This window comes from Lycium barbarum, chromosome 2, assembly GCF_019175385.1.
Source record: "Lycium barbarum isolate Lr01 chromosome 2, ASM1917538v2, whole genome shotgun sequence".
NCBI classification, from domain to species: domain Eukaryota; kingdom Viridiplantae; phylum Streptophyta; class Magnoliopsida; order Solanales; family Solanaceae; genus Lycium; species Lycium barbarum.
Genome location: NC_083338.1, coordinates 130,932,537 through 130,954,089, shown reverse-complemented (window position 1 = coordinate 130,954,089; position 21,553 = coordinate 130,932,537). Strand labels below are relative to the sequence as shown.

General features: G+C 36.1%; 2 protein-coding genes and 1 pseudogene across 2 annotated transcripts; all 3 read left to right on the top strand.

Moving 5' to 3' along the window:
- The first annotated feature begins 4,152 nt into the window (after positions 1-4,152).
- Positions 4,153-4,716, top strand: LOC132628917 (MDIS1-interacting receptor like kinase 2-like). Its single transcript, XM_060344666.1, has one exon. It carries the CDS (start codon positions 4,153-4,155, stop codon positions 4,714-4,716), a length of 564 nt encoding a protein of 187 aa, XP_060200649.1.
- A 1,080-nt stretch (positions 4,717-5,796) lies between these two features.
- On the top strand, positions 5,797-10,417 carry LOC132628916 (MDIS1-interacting receptor like kinase 2-like; annotated as a pseudogene).
- A 7,508-nt stretch (positions 10,418-17,925) lies between these two features.
- On the top strand, positions 17,926-21,427 carry LOC132622338 (MDIS1-interacting receptor like kinase 2-like). Its single transcript, XM_060336939.1, has 2 exons — positions 17,926-20,740; positions 20,868-21,427. Exons 1-2 carry the CDS (start codon positions 17,926-17,928, stop codon positions 21,209-21,211), a joined length of 3,159 nt encoding a protein of 1,052 aa, XP_060192922.1. The 3' UTR covers positions 21,212-21,427.
- The last annotated feature ends 126 nt before the right edge of the window (positions 21,428-21,553 follow it).

The following is a 21,553-nucleotide window of genomic DNA, read 5'->3' as shown; positions in this document are numbered from 1 at the left end:
TTGAAGTTTGCACAAATTATTGCCCAAAAAACAGAAAAAAAGATTAACTTTTAAGTAGAAGGAGATATGTATTTTCGGTGTATATCCAGGAAACCTCTAAACCTCTTTTTATAGATAGATGACAATATACCATTAGAACGTACCATAGCAAATTATTTTTTATTTTTTTTGGTTACTTCAAATGCAAAACAACCCCATTGTGTTCAGTAAAATAAATTTTACTTCTAGCCGTTTAGGTTCGTGAAAAACAACTGTTAAATATTTTGATTCTTGATATCTAGGAAAGGAAAATAAAGTAGAGATTTTTTTTCTCGAACTGTGGCTATGGAGTAAACATAAATTAGAGTGATGCATACAAAATTGTTGTCCCTGTACCCTCCAGTTCATGAAGTGTGATTGTGTGTGTGTGTGTGACTCTTTCTTCTTGAAAAATATGAGTAGAAATTGCAATAATTCCACACTACATGGCCCACGAAAATGATAGAGCTCTTGACAGGCATGTCCATATTAGACGACTTTGAATAATTCTGGAGAAAGTGCCCCACTATTTATTTCCATGGATAGTAAAGAGGACATTGACTCATTGACTCCCGAGTCTTTCTAATTCTACGCGTATTTTACAAGCTGTGAAATAAATGCCATTGACTTGCAAGACTTAGTAATGATTCATTACAATATAAATTAAAGCTCTACCCTGAACAAGTTCATCACAAACCAAAACAATCAATTGAAATCATTTAGCAACGATGATAGTTCCCTCAATATTTTATTTCCTTCAGTTTTTTACTATCTTATATCTCTCACAGTTTCTTTTGCTTCCATTGAGGAAGCAACTGCTCTACTAAAATGGAAAGCAACTTTCCAAAATCAGAATAATTCCTTATTGGCTTCATGGACACTTAGTCCTGTTGGTACCAAGAATTCCTCAAGAATTGGAGCCGATGCATGCAGAGACTAGTATGGAGTTAAATGCTTAAATGGTAGGGTGAACATATTGAATATGACAAATGTTGGTGTCATTGGCACACTCTATGATTTTCCATTTCCATCACTTCCTTTTCTTGACCATGTTGATCTTAGCATGAACCAGCTCTCTAGCACCATCCCACCCGAAATGTCACGACCCAACCCCGTAGGCCGTGACTAGTGCCCGAGTTGGGCACCCTAACACACTCGTCCAGATCGAATCACATACGGGTAGCATATGCGGGCACAAATATCCCACACGGCCCCTAATTATATCAAACTGTCTCAGACACATTTCAAGCACAACCATATATATATATATATATATATATATATATATATATATATATATCAAAAGCCGACAAGGCTATCAAATGGCGCAACGACCCAGAACATATACAAATGCACGCCGATGAGGCTGCCATGGGAGTGGGATCATACAAACACACCTATACAAAAGTAGGCACAACCCACATATACGTCTACAGACCTCTAAACAGACCAAACGGATCATATGGCGGGACAGGGCCCCGCCGTACCCCTGAACAAATATATACATATGCATCGAACAAGTATATATATATCAAAATGTAGGCTCCGAAATGAGAGGAGCACTCCAAACAGCAGAAGAGGGCGTCCTAAACTGATGGATCACCAAACTGTGCGTCTGTACCTGCGGGCATGAAACGCAGCCCCCGAAGAAAGGGGGGTCAGTACGGAATATATACTGAGTATGCAAAGCAGAAGATACAGAAACAAATCTGAGGCATAAACAAAATAGTGGTACAGAAAATAAGTACAAATCCAATATATCAAAATGTTTAATTTAAAAATATAAGTCATGCATAGGGTACAGAGGAATATGGTCGCCCGCCCGTCGATGGCGCCAGAACATAGCATAACACCGGAAGGTTTCGAATCTCCGTCTCCCCGTCACATATCATAACACAGCATAACGCCATACACAGCATAACACCAAATATAAGTGGAACCTGGCCCTCTAACGAGTGGCTCGGTAAATCATAAACACAGCATAACTCCGGAGTACATCAAAGTGCGCACGACAACAGAACCGGCCAGAGAACCGGTGAAAGATATAACAGAACGCACGAGCAGAGTCATGAGTAACCATATGCATGAAATCATTATCATAGACTCAAATATAAGTAAATGACCATACTTGAGATTCGAAATGATAATCATACCAAATTCTTTCAAAAGTCGTCCAAATTACATAAAGGAAAGTCGCGGGACCCACGGACGGGTATTGACCCGAGCCGGGCCCGCCTATGGAAAACATACTTATCATACGCCATGCAACTCCTACGAAGATATCGGAGCAATCCGAGCCTTTCTGTGAAAGATACGGTGTTTCGTAGTTACGGAATTCTTTAAAACAACTTTTTGTACAAAGTTTGGAAATCAATGCTTTCGAAGACATAATGGTTCATACTTCATCACATCATACATAAGAATGCCAAGAAATATATAAAAGGATCATAACGTGCTCAGATTTCGAATTTAGAATTTCCTCGAGGCTCGTAATCTAGCCTATTTAAAACTAAGGCATGCCAAAAGAAGGAAGGTTTGAGCTTTACATACCTCGTACGCACTCCAAGCTAGTCCAACTAAAGCTAATCCCGACTACGTCTCGGGCTCCCCAAGGTCTACAAATACGCCAACGAACATCAAACATTAGACATAGGCACTTAGGCGATTTATTCCAAACTAACACTAAATTCTACGGAAATTTGGGCAGCATTTCCCCTGTAAATAGGCCACCCCGAGAATTTAACTCGGCCAAAATCAACAACAACAACAACAATAACCAACCTAGCAACATCGATAACCAATTCGAAAGGCAATATAGCAATAGTAACTCTCTTTTACATCATTCAACAACTTTCAAAATATTCAAATCAACGGCTTACCTTCAAGCCAACATCAACGCTTATACATTCAAATACTAACCCAAACCCATAACAACAACATTCAAGAACATTCTAAACAGTTCACACAATATTTCCAACAATCCAACAATGGTTCCAATTTATCCGAAAACTGTCCCCAAACCCGAGAACCTCCCTTTAACACACTCCTCATTTTCAAGTCATGATTTGTATCAACAATCCACACTATAACGATATAATTCTCATAAATATACAAATTACATCAAACGCACAATAACCCTCAAATCAGTACATACAATTACATCATCAATCTTGAGTCATTAAATGCTCATTTCCAAACTAGAATTCATAACGACAACAACTAAAACACTAAGCAATATTAATTCATCCTTTGCCAAACATTGGAGGCAATACACGGCCACATTACACATATACATATATTGATGGTTCTTATTCATTTCTTCACCCTACAACAATCAAACATGCTACATAGCATTAATTCATCAACCCAACACCACACAACATACACACACCTCACGGCTAACACACCAAACACACGACCCAACTTCAACATACCATATTTCATGATTTTCATCCATATTAACATACTACAATATGCATAAAACATTCACAATACATAAACAAGATCAAATCTTACCTTTCTTCTTCAATTCCACAAATAGGCTAGGGTTTGCAATTGACACAACGAATAGTTGGATGACCCAAACAATACTCCCACGCTACTTAGGGACCTCAAATTAGTGGGTTTACACCAATGAATTATTTTTGGGGTGGCTAGATTTGGACTTGATTTTCCATGGTCTTGGCCGAGAGGGTGGTTGTTGGTGTTCTTCAATTTCTTGATTTTTCTCTAAGTGTAGAAATGTGGAAAGATGACTTAGAAGTCATATTTTAAGTTCCCACAATAATTCTCCAAGTGTCCATGGCCCACACATGTGTTGGACCATTTAAAATTGGCCACAACAATGTGTGGGACCCACTCCACACCACACGACCAAAAGGCCTTTTTGTGCAAGATTTTTAACTTCCAATTTTATGAATTTTGGTCCCAATTTTTCCTAAGTTTTCCATGCTAACAATTTCATGTACAACTTATGTCTCAAAGTAAAATCAAAAGTCAAAAGTCCCGACTTCAATCCTGGAATAGTCTTGGCCCTAACTTATCATAGTTAATCCGGGTTGTCCTAATGTATAAAAATACGGGACATAACACGAAATAGGAAAGCTCACTAATCTTGTCTATCTTGACTTGTCGATGAATCAGATTTCAGGAACAATCCCACCACAAATCGGCTCAATAAAAAAGCTTGAGGTCTTCCACATCTTTGTCAACCAATTAAATGGTTCCATTCCGGGAGAAATAGGTCACCTAAGGTGTCTTACTGAGCTAGATTTTAGTACTAACATTCTTAATGGTTCAATTCCTGTTTCATTGGAGAATTTGAACAACTTGTCTTATTTGCATCTTTATGAGAATCAGCTCTCTGGTTCCATTCCTGCAGGAATAGGAAAACTCGTCAATCTTGTTGAACTTCATCTTGATACAAACCAATTAACAGGTCATATTACTCCAGAAATAGGTAACTTGATCAATGCCAAATCGTTCTTTGCTTCATCCAATAAATTGTCTGGTCCTATTCCTGCTGAAATAGGTAAGATGAAGTCACTTAAGGAGTTAAGCTTATTCGAAAACAATCTCTCTGGTCCAATTCCCAAAACAATAGGTGACTTAACTGAGCTCAAACTCTTGCACCTTCATGCCAACCAACTTTCTGGTCCCATTCCTAGTGAGTTAGGGAATTTGAAAAAACCTGAGTGATATGCAATTATCCATTAATCAACTTACTGGTCCAGTTCCTCCTTCCTTTGGCAATTTGAGAAACTTGCAACTTCTGTATCTTCGCGACAACAAACTTTCTGGTTCTATTCCAAAAGAACTTGCATATTTGGATAACTTGGTTGTGCTGGAAATGGATGAAAATCAATTTTCAGGCCATTTGCCTGAGAATCTCTGCCAAGGCCGGAAACTTGAAAACTTCACGGTGAATAGTAACAAGCTGACCGGGCCAATACCTAGAAGCTTGTGCAAGTGCTCGAGTTTAAAAAGGGTTTATTTTGATAACAACAGCTTCACTGGGAACTTATCTGAAGCTTTTGGTAACAATCCGGAGCTTCAGTTCATCAATTTGAGCGACAATGATTTCTATGGTGAACTTAGTAGCAACTTGGGGAAATGCAAGAATTTGACTGATATGCGGATTTCCAGAAATAGAATTGGTGGTTGCATACCACCAGAGATTGGAAACCTCAAAGGGCTTCACAGATTTGATCTTTCATCAAATCATTTGATTGGGAAGATTCCTAAAGAATTTGGAAAATTGACCTCCCTGGTTAATCTTTTGTGCAAAACAACCACATTTCTAGCAATATACCTGGGGAACTTGGGTCACTAACAAAGTTAGAGTCCCTTGATCTGTCAGACAATAGATTGAATGGGTCAATCCCAACATTTATAGGAGATTACAAGAACATGTTTCTCTTGAACTTGAGCAACAACAAATTTGACCAGAAAATTCCAAAGGAGATAGGGGGAACAACTCAACTTAATGTACTCGATTTGAGCCATAATCTTCTTGTTGGAGAAATACCCTCTCAGTTAGCCAATTTGGAGGTCTTGGAAATCTTAAATCTTTCCCACAATGGCCTTTCTGGCCGCATTCCAGAAGAATTTGAAAGTTCGATGGGTTTGCGGGATGTCGTCTTGTCGTACAATGAGTTGGAAGGTGCAATACCAACTAATAAAGCTTTCATGAATGCCTCATTATAAGGTAATAAAGGTCTTTGTGGCAATGTAACAAGATTCCAACCTTGCGAAAGGCCATCTTCGAAGAAACACTCAATGGCGAAGGAAAGTAAACTCATTCTCATCACTGTACTTCCTATTCTGGGAGCATTAATGCTTTTCTATGCTTTTGCTGGTGCTCTCCTTATGCGTGACCAAAGAAGCAGAGTTAGAGACGTTGAAAGACGGGATTCCATTGACAAAGATGATGGTTTGCTTTCGATATCCATGGTACATGGAAGTTCATTATACTGGGATATCTTAAAAGCCACAGAGAAGTTTGATGCAACATTTTGCATTGGGCGATGAGGGTTTGGAAGCGTTTACAAGGTAAACCTTCCATCATTGGGGAATGTTGTTATAGCCCGTATTTTTTACGTTCGGATATTTCAAAGTCGTCGTGGAAAATTAAGGGCGAGACCATTTTCAAAAATTATATTAATGTAAAAGTTGTTATGAATATTATTTACGACTATTATTAGTATGAAAATATTGTGAGAGGCTAAGGGCAAGAAGATAAATTCGCAAAATGGGTCATGGAAATAATGTGGAAGGCTAGGGGAAAAATGGTAATATTGAGGAAAGTCGAGGGGCAAAACGGGAATTTCACATAAGTTTCTTGAAAGTTCAAAAAGGGCCATATTGGCCATGTGAAAAAAAGAAAAGAAAGAAAAAGAAAATGATGACAAATAAGTCATCTTTGCTAGAATTTTTAAGAAAATTCTAGAAATGGGGCATGTGCCCCTCACATGCCTACAATAACTATATATATATATATATATGAGTTCCTCTTTTAATTCAAGACAAAAGAAAGAACAAAAAAAAAAGAGGAGAAGGAGCAAGACTAAAGGCCTATTCGGCCATAGCTTGCAAAAATTTCAAGATCAAAAATCTTAATCCAAAAAAATATTTCTTCGTATATTCCTACTAATTCAAGGGTCCTCTTCGACGTGGTATAATTGTTGGAGCAAGAAAATCATTCTTTGTTGCAAAATCACAACCTTAGCCAAGTGAGGAGTTGAAGGAAAAAGGTAAGGAACTAATATTCTTTTATGTGTTATGGATGTTTGGTACATGTTGTGGTATGTAGAAGTGGATGAAAAACATGAAACCTTGCATGTTGAAGTTGTGGTCGTGTGTTGTATAGTTAGCCGTGGGTGTGTGTGTGTTGTGGTGTGGAAAGATTGAATTAATTTCATGTAGTGTGTTGCTTGATGTTGGAATGTATAGAAAAGATGGAAATTCATGGAAATATGTATGTAGTGTTGTGGCCGAGAATGGTGATGTTTTGGTAAGCTATGATAAATTGATGTCATTTGATATTCTAGTTGATGTCGTTGTGAATTCCATGATGTAAAATGAGAATTTAATGGCTAGAAGTGAAGTTGTGATTGTTTGTGGATTATGGAAAAAGTTAGTGTGACATTAGTATGGTTTCTTATATGTGATAATGTGTAGGATATAAATGTAATGCATGAACTTGGAAGTGAGACATTTGTTTGGAAGGTTGTAAGTTGGGTTGTGGTGATTAAATTTGAAAGAAGGAATTAAGTTGTTATCGTTTTAGTTGAATTTGGAAGGTGTTGGATGAAGTAGTATGTTGATTGGATCGTTTTGAATATCATATGATTTGTTTAAATTGAATTGAATTGAACTGAATTGAATTGTTAGTATTGTCATTGATAATGTGGCCGAGTTCCATTCTCGGATTGTTGTTGAAATTGGCCGAGTTGTATTCTCGGGGATGGTATATTTACAGGGGAGATGCTGCCGAAATTTCGGCAGACCATAAGTGAATGAACTTGAAAGGTTAAGACAAGTATATGTCGATGAATCTAACGATAATGTCAATCTTCAGAAATGTAGACTAATAAGTTGGACGAATAAGCGTAGCTAGTAAGGCGCGGCACAGGTATGTAAGGCTCGACTCTTTTCTTCTAAAGGCATGATCCCCACGTCATAATGTCTTGAATGTTTTTATATCTTCCTTACTTGCAAAAGCTAGAAGTCTATGACTCCAAGTTATAAGTCTTTTTCCTAATAGTTCTTAATTTGTTTTCTTTCAAAGTGTCCATATTTTCCAAAAACCAAGTTTTAAGCGATCGAAAGCTCTTATGACTAAGATGATGAATATGATCTTATAATGACAACGATGAAGTCAAATATGAAAAAATGTCTATGATAGATATGTTGACGATATGTTCCCACCATGAATATGGCAATATGAAAATGTTAAGTTATTTCTTGATTTCTCAACTCTATTATGGATAATTACTACTTTAAAGGTTCCAAGTATATGTTTTCTCATGATGACACTCTTCATTGATAGTCTCGCCTTATATTAATTGTCCCTCATGAAACAATGCCTCATGATCCATAATAGACTTGATTTCTCATGATGACACTCTTCATGGATAATTATGTTTTCTCATGATGACACTCTTCATTGATAGTCTCGCCTTATATTAATTGTCCCTTCAAGGCGAGACGCGACGCCCATGGTTATTCCATAATATAATCGGAGGTTACCGACCTTACGTCACTCCGATGGATACATGATTTTCTTTGGGCTCTCCTGCATGCTTATATGATATATGTATATGTACATGGGGTGGGGGAAGGGATATATGGGGGAGGGGAAGGGACATATGTTGCATTGCCACCTGGTCAGCTGGTGTTATCATCCCGGACGCGGGATGCCCGAACGCGGGATATATGGGCGAGCCGACGTATTTTGGCGTTATGTGGGCGAGCCGACGTTGTTCGGCGCTATGACATGACATGACATGAAATGACATGATATGACATGACATGACATGACATAACATGACATGATATGATATGATATGATATGATATGATATGATATGATATGATATGATATGATATGATACGATATGATATGTATGATATGATATGATATGATATGATATGACATGACCAGATAAGCATGCATGGTATCCGCCCTTAGGGGCACTCACATGTACAAGTTACTCCCTTTATCTTATGATATATACTATATTCCCATACAGTTAATATTCGTATGTTCATCTTACTATGTTACTATTAATGCCTTACATACTCAGTACATTGCTCGTACTGACCCCTCTTCTTCGGAGGGCTGCGTTTCATGCCGCGCAGGTACACCCAGATGAATTGAAGCTAGCACAAAAGATGTTCCAGCGGAGTTGGTAGGCTCCACTTGTCCTGGAGTGCTTCCGAGTCAGAGTATATGTGCCATGATGTTTTGTTCGATGTTAGAGACTTTGCAGACAGAGTCGTGGGTATCGGGAGTCAGTCTGTCAGCGGCTCCATCAGTCAATGTGTCAGTTTGTATAATGATATAAGTTTTACACAGTTACAGATGTTATTTTATTTGAAAGCAACAAAAGAATAATTCAGTAAGCTTTATTATGTATACTTGACTTAGAGGTTCAAAAGATGATATATGTAATAAGAGTCAGCGGGTTCGCTCGGCTCCGAATTTGGGGTTGGGTGCCCATCACACCCTAGTAAAGTCGGGGTGTGACAAGTGTAGCTGTGAAGCAACTTCATTCTTCATTTGAGATTAATCATCGCAAAAGCTTCATGAATGAGGTAAGGGCATTGACAGGGATTAAGCATCGGAATATTGTGACACTCTATGGCTTTTGTTCAAATGCACAACACTCGTTCTTGGTTTATGAGTACGTGGAGAGGGGGAGTTTGTTGAGTATTTTGAGCAACGAAGTAGAGTCCAAGAAATTGGATTGGCTTAGAAGGGCGAATATCATAAAAGGTGTTGCTTATGCTTTATCTTACATGCACCATGATTGTTCACCCCCAATTGTTCATACATATCAAGCAGTAATGTTTTGCTTGATTCCGAGTTTGAAGCTCGTGTTTCAGATTTTGGCATAGCTAAGCTTCTCAAGCCAGACTCATCCAATTGTACTGCGCTTGCAGGGACATATGGCTATGTAGCACCAGGTAAGTTCCAACTTCTTATCCTATTTTTGGTTCATGAACTATATTTGTACATTCTATATTGTTTCTATCTCACTTGGAAGTTTAAATTGTTATACTTTTTTGGATACTGTATTGTTTCAGAGCTTGCCTATACAATGAAGGTTACGGAAATGTGTGACGTCTATAGCTTTGGAGTATTAGCATTGGAGATAATCAAAGGAAAGCATCTTGGGGAATACCTTACTCTTCTAGCAAATTCATCGACAAGAGATGTGCAACTTAGCGACTTGCTAGATGAACGCCTTCCACATCCTGAGGATGAAGTAAAAGAGGGTATGGTTTTCATCATCAAGCTAGCAAGCTCGTGTTTGCTTGAAAATCCAAAATCAAGGCCAACGATGCACTTCATCTCTCATATGTTATCAATCGATCCACCAGTTCATCAGATTCCATGAAGGTGAGCTTCCGAGATGTAAGGTGTCCTTGTATGGAAAAGATTATGCTTGGCACCAAGTGGTTGTGAATTGAAAAGTTTGTTGATAAGAACTTTCACAGCAAAGTATTGCTGGGACTAGCCTTTTCTGTATTGTTTGTTGCTTATATAGATTATTACTTATTTCAATCTGAAAGATTCAGAGCCTTTGTACTAGATTATTTACAAATTACATATACTGTAGAAGGAAATTGTTTAATATCCTTGTACCAGTAAGTAATAAAAGCAAGTTCCATGCTCGCTAAGTACTACAGATGTTATTGCCACAGCTTTGCATGTTTTTTTAACTCGTGAAAAATCTTGAACCATGAAAACTTCTATAATTTGAAACAGACTGCAATGCATGTCAAACAAATGATATTTCAACGATGAAAATAGAGAAGATTATGTATCAAACTAAACATTTACTAAACATGTATGCATCGATTCCTCTTTTTGTTGAGTAAGGTAATCAGAACAGTTAAGCAAGATATAGGAATACAGTGTTTGATATCTTGTATGTGTGTGTTGTTTTCAGTTTTTATGACTGCCTTTTGTGACTGCCTTTTTCATAAACCAATAGAACCATGCTTGTTGTAATAAACATGTCCTTAAATCTAAACACGTCTCTTCATAATTAACCACATTAAAGAATATATTGTAAACCAAAATGTAGTTGTTAATTCCATATTATTAACTATATTATCTGTCTTTGGATTTAAATATCAAATTTCAAACTGTACGAAAGATGACCTATCAGTAAGTTGCTGATAGTGTCTAATTCAAGATAGTCTAAACTAAGCCACCTTACTATGTTTCAAAGTAAGTTGATTCGCTATCAGCAAATACAATCATTATACCTAAATATCAAGTTAGTTGAAGTCGGCTATATGAGTCCTCAGTATCCATATCCATCCATTTAGATCTGCAATCACTACACCAAAAGAGGCTTTTAGTGGCAATATATTTTCCTTTTAGCGGCAATAGTTATTGCAACAAAAATATTTACTCGCAATTGGTTAATACCATTAGATCCAAGGTCGCTAAAGCCTTTAGCGGCATTTATTGTTAGGACTAAAGTTTGGTATTGCCGGTAATAATTGATTCTAGAATATAATTAGTGGGAATTAAGTTATTGCCGCAAATTAATTGCCGCTAAAAACATATTTTGTTGTAGTGAATCCAACTTTCTAATAATTTGTATCCATCATATTGATATAACATCTTCTTGAAATTGATCAAACTAGAGTAGTGAAGTACCTATTTGTTGCAGAAAAGAAACTGTCACAGTTAGTTGATGCAGAATAACATGGAAAAGAGAATAAATCCTAACTTTGTTCTAAAAGCTTGCACCGAAAATCTTGACCAAGAATCACTTCTAATTTACTTCTTCCAGTGTTATAAGTGCTGGAACTTTTAAAAAATATTAGTGTTGGAATAAACTATACTGTATAGCTGTTTGTTGGAAGCTACTGATCCAAATATTTTCCTCCTGACTTTGACAGCATATTGGGAGTATTATCATAGTTGAAAAGTCACTATGCACTTTACTAAATGGATAAAGGAATATACAAGAGGATCTTGTTTTTGTTGGGTGTGCGAACAATGTACCCCTTATAAGGTGTTAGATACTCTTAATGATGTGAGGCCTTTTGCAGAAAACCGTGCGAGTTTGGCCCAAAGCGGAAAATATCACATCATGTTAAGAGTGTATTTGGGCCGTTTAGTCCAACAACTGGTATCAGAGCCAATGATTTGGCGGGACGAGTATGAAGATGGCAGAGTGTGGCGTGGGGCCCGGCTTAGTGCCTTTGCCTGTCTATGGGCCGGTTAACGACCTTTACCCATAGCTTTGAAGACGTATACACAGCCTTTGAGCTTCGGTGACTGTAAATACTCTAACGATGTGGGTGGCACACAGACATGTTTAATCTCTGACCTGTTAGTTATGGTAATGAGCCATGTGAAACTTAGTTCGAGGGAGAGATTGTTCGGTGAGCGAACAAAGTACCTCCTTAAATGGTGTTGAATACTCTTAATGATGTGAGGCCTTACCGTGTGGGTTTGGTCCAAAACGGATAATATCACATCATGTTAAGAGTATCTTTGGGCCGTTTAGCCCGACAGTTTTTTGTACAGGTAGTTGTAGTTTTTTCTGGGTAAAGGATGGATAGTAACATCCTCTTTTCTTCTAGGAAAGACAGTGAAAGGAAGTTAGTACTGAAAATGGATATCAGACAAAAGAACATTTTAAAAGCATCTTGATATAAGTTGAATTTCGTGATCCAAAAAGAAGTACTTGACACAAGCTGAGCATGAAATCATAAGAAAGATCAATTATCTTCAACCTATTGAACATCAATGAATACAAATAGTACAACTAGGAGAGTGCTTTGTCATGTAAGTCACTGACTTATCCTTTTCTTGCTTTTATTTAATCTCAGAGAAGAGAAACCGAAGAAGTATCTAATTCAAACTTAGTACTGTTAGGATTCACCGGCTGGTAGCATAATCTATATATCCCTTGATAATGATTAGATGTCAACCATATCTCTATATGCAAGATGGGGAATTGCATTTGGAGCTACTCATTAGGTTGCTTTCTCCTTGCGTTGCCGATAAAGTGGATCTTAAATTCTTACTTACATGGCGTCTTTATTAAGCGAAGGCTCGTGATAATGCTCTTGTGGAACTAGACTCTATTAAACCCTACGAAAGAGCTTTTTACCAAGAAGATTGGTATGATAGAAGAATTGTGTGAAATAAGTGAATTTATCTGGATGAAGCATTCTTTAGCAATTGAAGACAAAATGATTCCACGATGCAGCTTAACTCTAGAGTCTAGACACAATCGAGGAGTGGCCTTCTGAAGAAATTTTGACTAAGATAAGCCAGAGATTTTGCCATCTTTTACAATCTTATACATCAAAGGTTTGAGCAAAAAGACAACAGCATCATACAAAAGCGGATCAGCCAAATTTTTGTACAACGTACAATAATATAAGATGCTGCTAATTGTTAGAGTTTTGCCCTGATTTTCTTACCATATTTGAGTTTTACTTTTCGTTGGAAGGAAAGTCAAAGTATAACCATAATTATTTTACTTTTTCTGAAAGAAAAATATAATTCTCTTCCTTATTTGACTATTTCTTGTCTTGGAAAAAAAAATTGTACATCTATAAATTGAAGACATCCTTCCCACAACTAGAACACAATAGCATCCACAATGTAGGCTCTAAAGAGTCTCGTTTAAGGGAAATTATTCTCTCAATAGTTTATATGTTTTTTTATATTAGTTTTTCAATATGTAGGCCAATTGGCCAAACAATATAATATATTATGCATATTTTATTACAGTTTTTTGTGTTGTCTAATTTATCGTCGTTTAAGGTTTGCAATTGTTAAGCTTCTGCATGACGCCCTGTTATTTCGATCCCCAACACTAATCACCTTAAGAGGCATAAAAAAATCATATCGTATAAGATAAGTCCACATCCGGTTCCCTAAATAGAGGAGGTAATAGTAAGTGAACAACATTTTACGTAGAACGATAATTTTTCAATAGTCGCCAATAAAAGAACTTATTGCAGCATGCATTGGTATGCAGTAGAAGCATGTGAGGCCTCACAGTTTCGACCAACAAAGCATGAACCTGGTGGAACGGAAGTCTGGTATGGATAAGACGAACTTGGGCACAAGTTGACAAGCTCTAGAGGTAAGATCTTTATTAAAATTGGAAAGGAAAAGCTTTTCTTTCAGCTAGGAAGGAGAGTAAGGCTCAAAGAGATAGCTATTTGGACATTATCCAGAAAATCACGACTCACTAGCTCATCAGAAATCTATCTTACCTCCTGTTTTATCACGAGATATATATACATGCTTAAAAACATTACTCAACTACTGAATTGTTGGAAATCTTACGGAAAATACTTCATCACGAACACTTGTAGGAACTTCTTTTACACTTGAAGAAAATGCTTGATCACGAACAATTGTAGAGAATTCTTCGTAGCTTGAGGCATGCCAATGGCACCGTCCTTAAGGATATTTCACCCGGTATGGGTGTATCCCCCAGGATTCAACAAGCTCTTCTAGTATAAAACTAGGAGCCAGAATCTAACAAAGATTTTACAAAAGTAGAAAACCCAGCACTCTAATAGAATGAGGAAAGAAATAATTTTGATTCGAGTCTCCATCTTCAACGTGAAACAATAAAATTATATAGGGACTGATCTGCACCAAGACTAAGAGCTCAAACGGTCCAGAAGTATTATAAAAGCCATTCATTGCTGAATTATATTCATTAGCCATTAAAGCTCTATTAATAATATTATTAATAGAATAAATATGAGTAAAGAGCCAACAATTAATTTGATAACTAATGGTGGCTGGAAAAGAATAGTCCCCTTCAAGATAACGGCTAATAAAATGTAGTTAGAAATGTTTTGAACAATAAGTATTTGACTGACATTAAAACAAAATAAATATTAAGAAAATAAAGATTGTGTTCTTTTTGAGATATTAAATAGAAAATATTATTTTTCTAACATGAATGACCAGCAGTCCAGCACAAAATGGTTGGAGCTGAAACTAAGAAATGATCACATTTTGCCAGGTCCAAAACTTGTTTGGAAGATGCAGAGAGGAAACAGAAATATTTAACAAGTCAGCCTTTTGTTGGGACAGCATGTAGAAAAAGAAAATATTTCTCATTAAAGAAAACGTATGTATTGTGCAAACTTTGAAAATTTATCTTCAGGACTCTTTTCTGAGCCATACATGCTGTCATTTTCCATACCATTAGGTGAAGAATCATACTCTGAATTGGACAACATAATTCATATAACATGAGTTAATTAAGAAACAAAGTTTCAGCATGTAAAGTAGCATAACCAAAATCAGCCACAGAATGATTATCCTGGCAGGCCCTAAAGGCAGTTTTAGTGAAAAGATAAACAAAGACAGAACAAATCATTTTCTTGAAGTAATTAGGGATGTTTATAGGTTAAATACATACTAAGTGCAGGAATAATAAATTTACGACCATCAAAGATATAATTAGAAAAGAGGGAATAGTTTCCTCTCCGTGCTGCACTTGAGACTGAAAGTGTCACCATTGAACTCCACTACCAGGGAAGTGAAACGATCAACAACTCACATTCCTTAAGCAAATAATATCTCAGATGGTCACTCAACTATGGGTAGTTCACTCAAAAAGTCACCCAACTTTGTTTTCTAACCAGAAAGCCAATCAGCTATTGGTGTTTCACTCAGAAAGTCACTCAACTATTGGTGTTTCACCACAAAGTCACTCAACCTATTTAAGTGATTTTTAATTACATTTTGCTGATTTTTATTTAAAACCAAAATTGTAAGAAATAAGAAAGTACCATTTTATTGACCAGCCCACTTGGTCCGACCCATAAAAAATAAATTGACCAAGACCTTTTATTTTACCACTAGAAAACTAATGTAATTGATTGGAGCTGTTAAGGAAACTAATGTATTTAACTATTGAAAACTTTTTTGCGGTATGTATCATAACTGACGAATGAAGCTACATACATGAGCCAATAATTTGGATAAGGTGTAAAAATTAAAGAGATTTTTACCCATTAAATCAGTTAGTAAGAAGTGAATACAAGAATAACATATCTATTCAAACATTATAAATATAGCAAGTTTTATAACAAATATAGGATTTAGAAAAATAAAAGGAATCAATTTCCATCAATGTGTTTTTTTAATGCGTTTACACTCTTCCGTAATTTCTCCCTCTTCTATAAATAAAAAATTTACTCAAATATTTTAAAGATTATGAAAGGAATAATATCTCAAAGATCCTTCCCTCTTTAACGAGGTTTCTACCTAGGAAATTTGTGATAAAAAAAATTTCTTCAAATTTTATTTTTATGAAGGACAACATTTTCTGTAAAATATACTTTAAAATATTTCAACTATATTATATTATTACCATTTTATATAATGTAAATATTCTCTTAATGTTAAATATATACTATTTATAGGTATAATGTACAACATATATGAATTTTATATATACACAATGTAATACATGTAACTAAACAAAATTTATTATACATAGTATTTAAATATGTGCAGTATATTTGATAATACCGCTAATATATGGTTTATCGTACATTCCTTTGAAACAGGAAATACAGAAGCACAGCACTAACCAAATATATAATATGTTAAAATAATATTATGTGTGATATCCAAATTTGGATTTTAAAGAAGTTGCTAATATAAAAAAAAAAAACAAAGACAGTAGGAAGATAAGGAAAACAAAAAAGAAATTTGATAATATAAGAAGAATATAAGAAACAAAGAGTTTTTTTTTTTTTTAAAAGGGAATTTATGATTCAACTGTTATTAACGTTTTTGAAAAATTGGTTGAGAAAAAAGGGGAATTTATTTGTGTCAGATATTTGTTATAATTTGGGGGAGAGGGTAATGTTTTTTAAGGAATTAGTTGAGACCAAAAAGGGGATTTATTTGGCTACTTTTGATATATTTATATTTATGCTAAAAATATATAATGTCACTTTTAATGTTGTATAATTATATAAAGTTCTCTAAATTAAATGGTCTTGGTCAATGTATGTTTAGTAGGTCGAGTCAAGTGGGCGGGCCAACAAAATGGGTATTTTGTATTTTCTTACAATTTTGACTTTAAATAAAAATAAGCAAAACATAATAAATAGGTTGAGTGACTTTGTAGGTAAAACACCAATAGTTAAGTGATTTTCTAGTTAGAAAACAAAATTGAACGACTTTCTGAGTGAAACACCTATAGTTAAGTGACTTTTTGGTCAGAAAACAAAGTTGACTGAAACACCCATCGTTGAGTGACATCAGAGATATTATTCTCATAATATCTAGTAGTCGAATACCTGGCAACGTGGGAAGCAACTTGTATAAGATCAAATGAATTTAGCTGGTACATATGTTCCGTTTAAAAGTTGTTCTCAATTAAGATGGAAGTACTAATCTTCTCTGGACTTTCACAACAGATGACATTTAACATTGTCAATTAATACATGTTGCTAAAAGTTGAAAGCACATAAATATATTAAAAATTGCTCGAAAAGTTTAACAAGCACACACAAGCAGAACCGAAGAAGCAGACAACTATATACAATCAGAAAGAAACAATTACTACTACAATATAAGGCTCCTTTTCATTAACTTCAAAAGGAAAAAAAATCCGCTGAGTCAGTTAAATGAATTTGATTTATAGGTCTGTGAAAGTTGAATACAACTGTTAACATTTATGAATTAATTCCATTGTTGAAATTTATTTTAGGAAACTTAATTTATGAAATTAGAATAAAAATTCTACAATCAAGTATGCAGATCTGCAATGCAAGTCTGTGACATTTATTCTTGAGAAAAACTTGCAATAATTCCACCCCATATGACCCGCGAAGAGAATGAAACTTTTGACAGACATGTCCATTAGTTTGTTAAGGCTAACGACTTTTGAATAGTTCTGGAGAAAATCTCCCAGTATTCCAACAACTTTAAGGCTTGGCCAATTGAAATTAAATGTATTCACAAAAGACATTTTCGGTGGAATTTATTTCCATGCATAGAGAGATATTGACTCGAAGTCCTTCTTACAAGTATTTAACAACCTGAGACTCAGAAAGACTTGTAATGATTCATTACAATATAAATTAAAGCTCTACCTTGCACAAGTTCATCACAAACCAAAACAATCAATTGAAATCCTTTTAGCCGGCAATGATGATGGTTCCCAGAATATTTTATTTTCTTGCGTTTTTTACTCTCTTGTATCTCTTTAGAGTTTCTTTTGCTTCGACTGAAGAAGCAACTGCTCTCCTAAAATGGAAAGCAACTTTCCGAAACCAAAATAATTCCTTACAGGCTTCATGGACACTAAGTCCAGTTGGTGCCAAGAATTCTTTCAGCCTTGGAGCGGAAACTTCTGATGCATGCAGGGATTGGTATGGAGTTATATGCGTTAATGGTCGGGTAAACAAGTTGAATATTACAAATTCTAATGTTAATGGTACACTCTATGATTTTCCATTTTCATCTCTCCCTTTTCTTGAATATGTTGATCTTAGCATGAATCAGCTCTCTAGTACCATCCCACCTGAAATAGGTAAGCTAACTAATCTTGTCTATCTTGACTTGTCCATCAATAAGATTTCGGGCACAATCCCACCCCAAATCGGCTCACTAACAAAGCTTGAGACCCTCCACATCTTTGACAACCAATTAAATGGTTCCATTCCTGAAGAAATAGGTCATCTAAGGTCCTTAACTGAGATAGCTCTGAATACTAACTTTCTTGATGGCTCTATTCCTGCTTCATTGGGGAATTTGAACAACTTGTCTTATTTGCATCTTTATCATAATAATCTTTCTGGCTCCATTCCTGCAGAAATAGGGAAACTTGTCAATCTTGTTGAAGCTTATCTTGATACTAACCACTTAACAGGTCATATTCCTCTAGAAATAGGTAACTTAGTCAATGCAAAATTGTTCTATGCTTTCTCCAATGAATTGTCCGGTCCCATTCCTGCTGAAATAGGGAAGATGAAGTCACTTCAGAATTTGAGCTTCCAGACAAACAGTCTCTCTGGTCCAATTCCCAAAACAATAGGTAACTTAACTGAGCTCAAACTCTTGCACCTTTATTCCAACCAACTATCTGGTCCCATTCCTACAGAGTTGGGGAATCTTAAAAACCTCACTGATCTTGAATTATCGGACAATCAACTTACTGGTTCAATTCCTGCTTCCTTTGGAAATTTGAGAAACTTGCTAACTTTGTCTCTCCGTGACAACAAACTTTCTGGTTCCATTCCAGAAGAACTTGCATATTTGGATGATTTGGTTAGGCTGGAAATGGATGAAAATCAGTTTTCAGGCCATCTGCCAGAGCATCTTTGCCGAGGTGGGAAACTTGAGAGCTTCGAGGTGAATAGTAACAATCTGACAGGGCCAATACCAAGAAGCTTTAACAAGTGCTCGAGTTTAAAAAGGGTTCGTTTTGATAACAACAACTTTAGTGGGAATTTATCTGAAGCTCTTGGTATCTACCCAGAGCTTCAGTTCATTAATTTGAGCAACAATGATTTCCATGGTGAACTTAGTAGCAACTGGGGAAAATGTAAGAATTTGACTAATCTGCAGGTGGCTAGAAATAACATTAGTGGTAGCATACCACCAGAGATTGGAAAAATTAACAAGCTTGAACGACTTGATCTTTCGTCAAATAATTTGGTTGGACAGATTCCTAGGGAATTCGAAAAATTGACCTCTTTAGGTAAACTTTCTGTACAAAACAACCACATTTCTGGCAATATTCCTGTAGAACTTGGGTCACTAACAAAGTTAGAGTCCCTTGATCTGTCAGACAATAGATTGAATGGGTCAATCCCAACATTTATAGGAGATTACAGGAACATGTTTCTCTTGAACTTGAGCAACAACAAATTTGACCAGAAAATTCCAAAGGAGATAGGGGGAGCAACTCAACTTAATGTACTCGATTTGAGCCATAATCTTCTTGTTGGAGAAATACCCTCTCAGTTAGCCAATTTGGAGGTCTTGGAAATCTTAAATCTTTCCCACAATGGCCTTTATGGCCGCATTCCTGAAGAATTTGAAAGTTCGATGGGTTTGCGGGATGTCGTCTTGTCGTACAATGAATTGGAAGGTGCAATACCAACTAATAAAGCTTTCATGAATGCCTCATTAGAAGGTAATAAAGGTCTTTGTGGCAATGTAATAGGATTCCAACCTTGTGAAAGGCCATCTTCGAAGAAGCACTCAATGGCGAAGGAACGTAAACTCATCCTCATCACAGTACTTCCTATTCTGGGAGCACTAGTACTTCTATGTGCTTTCGTTGGTGTTCTCTTTATCCGTGATAAAAGAAATGGTGTTGGAGATACTGAAAGACGGAATTCCAGTAAGGGTGTTGATGTTGATGAAGATGATGGTTTGCTTTCCATATCCACGTTAATTGGAAGTACATTATACCTGGATATCCTAAAAGCCACTAAGGAGTTTGATGCAATGTATTGCATCGGGAAAGGAGGGTCCGGAAGCGTTTACAAGGTAAAGCTTCCATCGCTTGTGAATGTAGCTGTGAAGAGACTTCATGCTTCCTTTGAGGTTATACACCACAAAAGTTTCATGAATGAGGTAAAGGCATTGACAAGGATTAAGCATCGAAACATTGTGAAACTCTATGGCTTTTGTTCGAATGCACAACACTCGTTCTTAGTTTATGAGTACATGGAGAGAGGGAGTTTGTCTAGTATCTTGAGCAATGAAGTAGAGTCCAAGAAATTGGATTGGCTTAAAAGGGTGAATATTATCAAAGGTGTTGCTTTTGCTTTATCTTACATGCACAAGGATTGCTCACCACCGATTGTTCATCGAGACATATCAAGCAGTAATATTTTGCTTGATTCCGAGTTCGAAGCTCGTGTTTCAGATTTTGGAATAGCTAAACTTCTCAAGACAGACTCATCCAACTGTACTACACTTGCAGGCACATACGGCTATGTTGCACCAGGTAAGATGTTCCTCCTTTATCTTTTTTTCTTTTTTTCAATTCATGAACTCAAGGGCAAGTTGGTGCTCATTCTACTCTTATTTACATGTTTAAATAGTTATACCTATTCGAAATTATATTATTGCAGAGCTTGCATACACCATGAAGGTTACACAGATGTGTGATGTCTATAGTTTTGGAGTATTGGCATTGGAGGTAATCAAAGGAAAGCATCTTGGGGAACATATTACTTTGCTAGCGAATTCACCAACAAGAGATGTGCAGCTTAGCGATTTGCTAGATGAACGTCTTCCATATCCTGAAGATAAAGTAAAAGAGGTTTTGGTTTTTATCATCAAGTTAGCAATCTCTTGTTTACTTGAAACTCCAAAATCAAGGCCAACAATGCACTTCATCTCCCATATGTTGTCAATGGATCCACATGTTTCTCAAATAACCTCCATGAAGGCTAAAAGCTTCCCCCAGATGTAAGGTGTCTGTGTATGGAAAAAGAGCAAGTTTTTACACCAACTGGTTGTGAAGTAAGAATAAGAGTGCCATGACAAAAATATTAATTGGACTAGTATTTGTGTATTATATTATTAGTCGTGCTTATCTAGTTTAGTGTTTCAACCAGGATTCTGACCCCTTGTACTAGAGTGGATACAATATCAAGTAGAAGGTACTAATACTTTTATACCAATAAGTGCTGATAAAAGGATGTTTCATGTTTATTAAAGATGACATGTTAAAGATGTAATACCTCTTATATTTGGCATACACTGCAATGCATGTCAAAGAATGGTATGTTAAAGATGAAAGTAGAAATAATTA